Below are 9,849 nucleotides of genomic sequence, written 5' to 3' on the forward strand. Positions count from 1 at the left end.
TCCCGTCACCCTGACCTGACCGTCGTGCCAGGAGATGCCGGTGGGAACGTGACATGGGGTTTGCTCGTGGATCTGGTCAGGGCTCTGCGAGGGTGCTGAGCCCCACAGCAGCCCTCAGGACCTCTCTAAAGACAGTTCATCCCAAAAAGAGACCCAGGGTGTGACATGAGCCATGGAGGACGTGCTCCCATGCCCCCATTCACTTCCCTCAGCAACCTCTTACAGCAAACCCACAGGTGCTCTGTGATCCCAAAAGCTCAGCTTGCCCCAGTCCTGCGTGAGCACAATTTGGGCTCCAAGCTGGGCACCCCACACCCCGCTCCCCGGCAGCTGGAGCAGGAGAGCACAGGCAGCACCGGCAGTGGGTGGCACAAAGCCAGCCAGCCCGGCTGCATCCCTCACCAAGGATCCCTGTGCCTGGGTGCTGGAGGAGAACACGTACCCAAACCTGCTTCCCAGCTTCCCCAGACACACCAGCCCTCGGGACGGGGTCGAACACACGAGGAGAGGAGGCAGCGACGGCTCCAAACCACCGCATCCCAGACTGACAGCGGGCAAGCCGCAGCAAGGCCCAGCGCCAGGAAAACGCCAGATAGCCATAAATCCCGCCGCTCCCCGCAGGGCTGCACCGCTGCCTTTGGGCTCGGAGGCTGCAACACATCGCTTGCTTTTCACAGCAGCCACAGCTCAGGGAGATGCGGAAGCGGCAGCGTGCAACCCCCTGGCTTGTCTCAGCGCTTCGGCCAGGCACGGTGCCCTGTGGAGACCCCACTACGAGGTCCCCAGGTACCCTGGGGCTCCGTGGACACACGGACACCTCCCAGCCAAGGGCACAAACAAGCGCTTGGGACAGCCAGCAAAGCCCAAGACACCACGAGCAGCGCAAACGTGTGCTCTGCAGAGACCATCCCCACGGCACTGCGCGGAGAGGGTGCCCAGCAGCTCTTCCTCTGTCTCGGCGCCTCGCTGACAAATGAACCTTGCTGCAGATTTCAGACTGGTATTCCCAGATAACAATTAGATAGGCCATAAGAAATTAGAGCTGACAGAGCTATTTGTTAGCTGCAATGTTTTCATAGCCAATCTGCCCATATCAAAGCCCCGTGAATTATTTATTCTGTTGTTTATTTAAGGATACGTGACCCACCAGTGACAGAGTGAAAAACAGCCCCTCGGCCCTGCGCTGACAACCCCACCGTGCCTCCTGCTCCCAGCACTGATGGCTCCCGCCTTGGCACACCTCCGCAGCGTGCTGCCAGCCCTGCTCGCGCCGAGCTCCTGTATTCCCCATGCGAGACGCATCGGAGACGGAGATGCAGCAGACGGGAGGCTCAGCTCTCCCTGCTCCCAGCACGTACAATCCTCAGAGACTCCTGCTGCGAGTCCCACGGGGGAGAAGGATGCTCAGTGCGGCGGAGAGCATATGGGAATGTTTCGGTTCAGATCCCAGGTGAGGTGCTCCCTGCATCCAGGCCTCCAAGACCAGCTGCAAGGGGAGTATCAGCCCTCTGTGGTGGCAGAGCCCTGGCCAGGAGCTGCGTGTGGCTGGAGGGAGAAAAGGTCGCACGCGCCAACGCTCCTGCAGCATCGCAGCTGGTGACACAGGTGTCAAGGGCAGTCAGGCATGGGGTGGCTCCCAGGGACAGTGCTGGCATGCTCCCAGTAAACCCTTACCCTGTGGAGCCCACCGATACCCCCAGCTTTGCACAGACACAATGAGGGGGACAGAGGGACCCACTGCCACGCTGGGGTAGGACCACAGGTCACAGATCGGCCGTAACAGCTGAGAGAAGCCACCTCCAGCACGGGCAGCGAGAGGGGCCTGACCGTGTAGCTGCCCTTCACAGGGCAGAAAGGTGGATGCAAGAGTCAATTACGCAGAGCGACAGCCTACTGAGAGACATCATGTGCAGAGCTATCGCCAACGAGAGCCATTACACGGAGCGACGTGGAGACGGAGGTCAGACAGAGATGCCAAGGGATATTAAATAGCCCAGGCTGGAACGACAGCAAGCGTGGGATTACAAAGACAATCACGACTTTCCATGGAAATGCTGTTTGGTCTCCAACCCACAGACGCTGGAACCCAGAAACTCTGTTCGTACACGAGGAATATTTGTATTTCCGTGGAGTTTTATTCAGATTTAGCCCAAATGGGATTTCTTTTCTCAAAGGACCATAGTAGCATTGGCTCCAACCATTTCTTCCTCCTGCAAGGCTCTGGTTTTGGAAACCCAAATGCAGAAGAGGCAAGCACCCCCTTTCCCAGGGTTTGCCGAGCCCCCAGAGTGTGCTGATATCAGGATCCTTCTCCAGGTGTTCAAGCAGGTTTCCGTGTGCCCCTGCCAGCATCTCACCCAGCAGCAGCACAAGCGTGTCTCCAGCATTATTTCCCCTGCCACCCACCCAGCAGATAATGCAAACAGGCCTGTGGAGGGATGGGATTGCCAGGAGCTATCCCAGTCTGAGGGAGGCAGGATGCGTCCTGTCTCAGCTATGGGGCTGCAGTGATGGAAAACTGCGCTCCTTGTGTGGGAATAAACTAACACGTGGGAATCTCCCCTGCCTGCAGGCAGGCGATGATGCTGTCCCCTCACTGGGAGGGGAGCAGGGTGGCCCCCAGCCTGTGAGATGCATCTCCTCCCACGCTGCCCTCACTCTGGGGGATGGGGCAGGAGGGAGCCGAGATGTCCCTTTGCCAAGGGGCAACACTGCCAGCGTTGCTTGTGCCCACGCAGGACAACACGGCCACAGCCCACCGATGAGTTCTGGGCTTCCCAGCACCATGTCAGTCCCCAACAGCCCCCCAAACCCCCAGGGAGCCACATTACCTTGTGTTTCCAGATTTTCACAGAGCTCTGATTTGGCCTCTCCGTTGGGGCGGAAACCTCCCTTCTGAGAGAACTTGTTGGACATGGTGGCTGCCGTCACCACCGCCTTGAGGCTCCGCTTCCGTTTGGGGACGTTCTGCTCCGGGTGGAAGAGGATGATGTACACCTTGGGCATGTAGAGCATGCCCAGGGACACCGAGGCACTCAGACTCACCGAGACGGTGAGCGTGTACACCTGCAAGACACAAGGGCACGAGCTGAGACCCACCACCGCCCTGTAGCATCCAGGAAGGGTCAGCTGGGAAAGGAGGAAACAGGGGAACGTGGAAATGTTGGGATTAAATAAATGAAGAGGAGCCCGGGCTGGAAATGCTGTCAGTCTTGGGTCTTGAACATTAGACTCAACTTGTTGCGTGGGCCAAGGTGCACCCTGAGAGACCTCCCACTCATTTTGCTCTTTCCCCACTTGCTAACGTGGGGAGGCTGTGCCGGTGCTCTGACACACATTTTGGGGCCCTGGCATAGCCTCCCTGTGCCAAGGACCCACCCAGCAGCAACCTGCCAGCACCCCAACTCAAAAGCATCACCAGAGACAGAGCCCCCACACCCTCTTCACCCTCCCTCTCTCCTCCACAGCCCCCACAACATACTCCACCAGCAGGAGCTCCGATGCTGCGGTGATGGGCACAAGGACACCCACTCCCAGGGTACCCCCCGGTCCCCCATCTCCTTTCAACAGGTAATTCCCATTCCCCAGCTGGCTCCCTGGGCCGTTGTCATGTAAGTCACATATTACACACCGACGTTGCCTTTCTGCAGTCAAAACTAATTTCACGCTCACTGTCCAGGACTAACAGTGACAGATGTTCTGCAAAATGAAAGCCCATTAATCTGACTGTAGAATAATCCATTTTTCTATGGAAAGCATTTGGCAGGCTCTTCACAAGCCGGGGGCATCTGAAGCAGGCAGACACGGGAGGCGAGGAGACACCCTCCCTCCGCCCATCCCCACCTCTCACCCCGAGCAAGACGGGAGGCCGGGTGGGCCAGCCCCTCCGTCAGCATCCCCACTCCAGCAGCATCCCTGCTCCAGCACAGGGCTCCGTCCCCTCCAGCATTCTCTCCTCCACGGCACAGCTCACTTGTTGGATCTCTCCAGGCCGAGCAGGGAGAGGGCTCCGGGTCTTCGGGTGCCTTGGCACAGGTCCCAGCATGCATGGAATCAGCTCTGACCCATGAGCGCAGGCTGGCAGAGGCAACAGCTCCCCGCCGGGGCTGCTGTCCCACCCCAGGGCCTGTGGGTCCCAGGCATGACCATGCAAAGAAAACACACACCTGGGCCCAAAGCGTTCCAACTTAACCCAAAGGAAGAAAAAGCAACAAAGATTGCTCTGAGTCAACCAAAAAGTTCTGTTTGTCCCCAGAATAAAACCTATTGCTGTCACATGTGCTGGTTTGTTTGTTCCACCTTCTCTCCCGATGCACGCAGAGTCAATCCAGGCAGTTTTTGGAAATAAAAATGTCATTTCATCAAGGAAAGTCAAAACATATCTCTGTGCCAGAATATCTGCTCTTTTTTTTTACCTTCCCTTTCTGGATATTTCCCTTGCTGAGACTCTCCAGACTTCACCACAGGCATCCTGGACTTGCCAGGAGCAAGGGCAGCACAGCGACGCCAACTCCAGGCATCCCAACCCCTGTCCCAGGGACCGGCACAATTCTGCTCGGCACCAGCATGACACCCCGTGGGTCACGGCTGAGGCTCTGCAGCCCTTCACCTCCCCACTCCCCACCCTCCTGCTCCTCAGCAGAAGCCATACGGAGGAGCCTCACTTTGCAATCCAGCAATTTCCATATTTCCTGCTTCTGCAGCAACTCCCACCCGTGCCTCGGGACTCGGAGGCATTTTGGTGAAGAGGGAGAGAGCAGCAGAGCTTGTGCTCGGGCAAAACCTCTCCACGCACGCTTCTCCCTGCGCCCTGGGTCAGGGCTCCAGCCCCCAGCACCTCGGGGGACTCCCCTCTGCTGAGAGCCCGGGCAGCCCCCATGGCACCAGCTCCAGGCTGCCCATGCTCCCCCCAACTCTTAGCTCTCCTCAAACCCCTGCAACACTTTCGGAGTTCTCCCAGGGCTGCCGTGGCTACCTTCACCCTAACGATGCATTTGGCAGACAGCCCCGTTCGCTGCAGCCCGCGCCAACCTCGACAGCGTTGCATCACGCCGCCGCAAACCCCTTCGCAGCTCAGAGAGAAGTGTTTTTAGCCCAGAGTCTAAACACAGCCACAAAGCACTGCACGGTTAACCTTTGGCCACACCAAAAACTGACCATTTCTCACGATTTTGGTTCCTACTCTCTTAATTGGTTCCCAACCCAGGCACCTGCTTTGCCCCTCGGTTAACGACACTTGAGCTTCCTCCGGAATCCTTTGAGATGTTCGCTGCACTTATAAAAGGATGACACTGAGGGACAGCAGCCACCCTAAATGACCCAGAACAAGTTCCTAAGCCAGTGCTTGCGCCCAGACTTATCCCAGGGCTGGATGAGCCTGTCCTGCCCTGGGGTGGAGCAGCCCAGGCTCAAGGCACAGCCCTGCAGTTCTTGTTTGTCCCAGAGCAAATCTCTGCCATTAATTGGCAACCCCCACCTCCAAATCCAGGCCTGACCCAGCTACAAGAGATTTTGCACTGCTGTGGGTGCCGGGGAAGGGAAAACCCGCTCAACCCTCATCCAGTGCTGTTAATCAAACCACTGGCCAGTTCCTTCTCATTCCTCCCTCTCTCCCTCTTTTCCCTCGCGGAAAGCAAATGTGATAAACAGAGAACCAGACAATGACACCACTGTTCAGCTGCTGCCTTATCAGCACAGGAAATTGTCTCTTTCTTTAGATCCTCTGTTATTGCTATTTCTGTAATCCGCTGGGATCGGCAGGGATAAGAGGTTCTTTTCAGAAAAGGCTTGGGGGACTTGTTATAATAATATGCCACCTCCATGCAAAGTTGTAGGCACGAGGTACAGTGAAATCAAATAAAAATGGAGATTTTTATCCACCTCCTCCAGACCACGAGGCGGCAGGCTCAGATGGGGTCGGGGCAGCATCTGGAGGTGTGAGTCTACCCCACGGCATCCTCAGGACTCGAGTGAAACTCCAGCCGTGCTCTATAGGAAGAATAATGGCCCAGCCAATGCTCCTGGCTTGACTCTTCCCAGGTGTGCTGACCCTCCACGGACCCCAGCGGGGCCTCGGTCTGTGCGGTGACCTGGGGATGCCCCGCCGAGCATTCCGGGGAGCACCAGCACCTCCCAGGGTGATGACAATACCCTCAGTGTCCATCCCAAGAACACGTTCAGAGCCAGATGTTCTGTGCAAGCCATGTAACAACACCTTTTTGACCTTTTTCTCCCCAGGACTGTAAAGCAGCAGCTAAAGCATCGAGGCAGCACCGAGCACCCAATTCCTCCAGGGTGTGGGGACTGCGACATCCCCTTTGAGCACATCCATCGCGCTTCAACCACAGCCTGGAGACGCTCGGAGCTCGTATCCCACGGCGGCACGGCCGAGCCGAAACACCACAAACCCCTTCTGGGCTTGCTCGGCGGACGCCACGGCAGCAGCAGGCTTTGAGAAAGAGAGCTGCGTCCAAGGGGAGTTGGGAACATCACTTTTTCCGCCTCTAATCAGCTTGTTAGCAGCCTAATAACAGAGGAGCCCTGCACATTACAAGCCCCCAAAGTGAGGCACAGCCTATTGTCGAATTGCTGCTTGACAGCCAGCTTTTGGCAGCCCTAAATTATCCCATGACAAGCTGCAGTGAAGAGGTGAGCAACCTTGCGCATAATCTACAATCATTATCATTTCCATCTTTATTACCCACAGTATGCCAAGCACATTAAGGAGGCTTTAAGGGAGCTTTTGTTTTGCAATAATTTCTTAAAAAACCTGCTTTCTTGTTAGTATCTCCCCTGCCATCTCATCAAAATGGAAATGCTGCAAAAGGCTCCATTTATTTCCTTTAATTCTCCTTCACACTTCCAGCCAGCGCGGGCTGGCTTGGTTGAGACTTTTGGGTTGAACAAAGGTTAAAAGTGCCTGTGCAGACCTGGCCTCCCCGAGCTCCAGGGATTGATGCTCTGAGCAGAGCCAGCTCTCCAGGACACATCTGGAACTCTGGTGTCCACAGCAAAAGGCCTCTCAGCAAACCACCCCTGGCCCTTTTGTCTTCCCAAAAGTGGTGTCAGCAGCTGAGCATCACGAGGGACACACTCAGGGAAATTATCCCAGTTGTGATGGGTCCGGAGAGGGAATCCGGGTGGAGGGTCACCCCAGGGACTTCCAGGGAATAGTAACACTGAGGATTACTTGTCACAGGCAGCTCTGGGCTGGCAGGCGTGAGCTATTTGCATTTAACATAAATGCGATTCTTGTTTTGGCTGGCAGGCAAAGGGGATTTGGGTCTCATTCATGAGATTTTTATTCTTTGTTCTCACTCCCTCTCACTTGAGCACGGAGCTTCATCCAGGCTGGCCTCAGTCCTGTGGGTACCGGCACCGGGACCACCCTCCAGGAGCTGAGGATGGGGAGGAGGACAGACCGGCAAGGGAAGGGACACGCTGAGGGGTTGCTCTGCTCCCTCTCCCTTGCCCTTGCCCTCCACTGCTTCCAGCTCTCAGGGATTTCAGGGATTAGCCTCCATCACTGACTCAGCACCAGGAAAAGGTACTGGCTGGGCAGCGCTTGGTCCCTTTTCCATGCAGAAATGGTGCTGATGACATCAGGGACCTGGATTTTCCCTGGGGCCTCATCCTCCCCCAGCCCACATAGCAGCAGCCTGTGCTGCCCACTGCTAACCTGTCTGGAGAGGGCACAGAAAACCAGAGGGAGAGGGATGAAATGAAAGAGGAAAGCCTGTGCTCCCCAGCAGAGCAAGGGATTTGCAAACCAGCTCTTCCCACCACGATTCCCAAGCTGGCAGGACGGCAGAGGAGCACCTCTCCTTCATTAGGACATGTCAGCCTCTCTCAGCCCCCTTCCTTGCAGCCCACAGGGCCACCAGCCAGACTTCTCCCCTTCTCCCTTACCTTTTCTGCCGACTGCGACGTCCCAAAAAATATAGGGATGAAGGCTAACCACACAATGCAAGTAGTGTACATGGTGAACCCAATGGGTTTGGCTTCGTTAAAGGTCTCCGGGACCCCGCGGGTCTTAATAGCATAGACAGTGCAGGTGACCATGAGAAGCATGCTGTACCCGAGCAAACAGATGAGGGAGAGGTCCGAAATGTCACATTTGAGGATGCCCCGGGCAAAGTGGGGGTTTGTAGTCCGCTGGTCCTCGTAGTCAATGACAGAGTGGGACGGGTCCACGATGAACCAGACGCAGACGCCCACGAGCTGCAGCGAGATGAGGCTGAAGGTGATGACGAGCTGGGAGGCAGGGCTGATGAACCGCGGGGCACTCACCGACTTCTTGCCCTGCTCGAAGATGCGGTAGATGCGGTTGGTCTTGGTGAGCAGGGCGGCGTAGCTGATGCTCATGCCGAGCCCGAGGAAGATGCGTCGCAAGGAGCACGTGCTCAAGTCAGGCTCGGCGATCATGAGGAAGGTGGTAGCGTAGCAGAGGAAGATGCCCGTCAGCAGGACATAGCTCAGCTCCCGCCCTGACGCCTTGACGATGGGCGTATCATTGTAGCGCACGAAGGTGACCACCACAAAGAGGGTGGCGATGATGCCCACGATGGCGATGAAGACAGGCACCACAGCCCAGGGCGAGCTCCACTCCAGCTTGATGATGGGGATGGGGGTGCAGCTGGTGTGGTTCTCGTTGGGCCGCTCGTTGAAGTGGCACCTCTTGCAGTGGAACTCGTCCAGCTGGTACTGGTAGCCGTCGCAGCGCTCGCAGTGCCAGCAGCAGGGAATGCCCTTCACCAACTTCTTCCTCTCGCCTGGCTTGCAGGGCAGGCTGCAGATGGAGCTGGGGAGCTGGCTCCCGCCCCCTGGCCACAGCATGCTCTCCACCTGTGGGGCGAGATGGCACCAGCCCCACTGATGCTTGGGCATCAGTCAAGCAACCCTGGGGCACAGGGGGATGCCCTGCCTCTGCTCGCAGCAGTGCTGCCCGGATCCAGCCCCTCATCCCACCCAATGAAGGACCCCAGCCCTGCCTAGCGTGGAGACAGGGAGGCGGTCAAGCTCTCCATCGGCCTTTTGGAAAGGTTCAACACCAGAAACCCCAAACTTCCCTGGGAAGTATGCCTCCTTCCCTGGGAAAACACCCTCTGCTCCGTTCTGCCTTCCCCTTCCCTTGTCAGGGCTGCCAAGTCGGATGCCCAGAGCACGTGGGATACAGTCACACGTGGGATACAGTCACAGGCGCTGACGGTGGGTCGCTGTGGCTGAAGCCCAAGTGTAGACTCAGGGGCCACCCTCCCCTCTGACCCCTCCCAAGTTCAGCTGCCTAACATTGTACCCAGGGGTTCCCTGCCTTCCAGGCGGGTTTGCTACACCCTACGTGGCTTTGATGGGCACAGGAGAAACCTGCAGGACCTTCCCCTTGGCATGGACGTGCATGGCCACACCGCAGGCACCAGCCAGCCCCTGGCCTTACTTTTAGGTGGAGGTGGTCAGTCCATTGCCCGATGACTTTGTACTCGGGAGTGGAGTTCCTGATCTGGTACTGGTAGATGTCGTAACGCCCCGGCGCATCCCCATTCTCGTTGAACGTCACGGGAGTCCCAGCAATGCCTGTAAAAGAGGGAGGGCTCAGCACCCGCAGCACCCAGCAGCACGGGGTGCCCTGGGTGATGGTGTTGAAGGGGGCTCTGGTGTGATGCTGGCTGCAGCACCCCGAATCCTGGGTCCAGTTTTGGGGCCCTCATTACAAAACAGACACTAACGGCATGTCCAGAGAAGGGAACGGAGCTGGGGAAGGGTCTGGAGCACAACTCCTCTGGGGAGCAGCTGAGGGAGCTGGGGGGGTTCAGCCTGGAGAGGAGGAGGCTCAGGGGAGACCTGATCGCTCCA

At 57.3% G+C, this 9,849-nt stretch overlaps 1 protein-coding gene across 1 annotated transcript in view; it reads right to left on the reverse strand.

The window, feature by feature from the left end:
- Positions 1-2,831: 2,831 nt before the first annotated feature.
- LOC104514000 (metabotropic glutamate receptor 4) overlaps positions 2,832-9,849 on the reverse strand; it is a gene marked incomplete at both ends in the record, with an annotated part of 37,762 nt that continues 30,744 nt past the window's right edge. The window contains 3 exons of the mRNA XM_010157511.1: positions 2,832-3,066; positions 7,909-8,844; positions 9,434-9,570. Coding sequence (XP_010155813.1) covers positions 2,832-3,066; positions 7,909-8,844; positions 9,434-9,570 — 1,308 coding nt within the window. The remainder of the gene's footprint in view (positions 3,067-7,908; positions 8,845-9,433; positions 9,571-9,849) is intronic.

This window comes from Eurypyga helias, unplaced genomic scaffold, assembly GCF_000690775.1.
Source record: "Eurypyga helias isolate BGI_N326 unplaced genomic scaffold, ASM69077v1 scaffold13318, whole genome shotgun sequence".
Taxonomy (NCBI): domain Eukaryota; kingdom Metazoa; phylum Chordata; class Aves; order Eurypygiformes; family Eurypygidae; genus Eurypyga; species Eurypyga helias.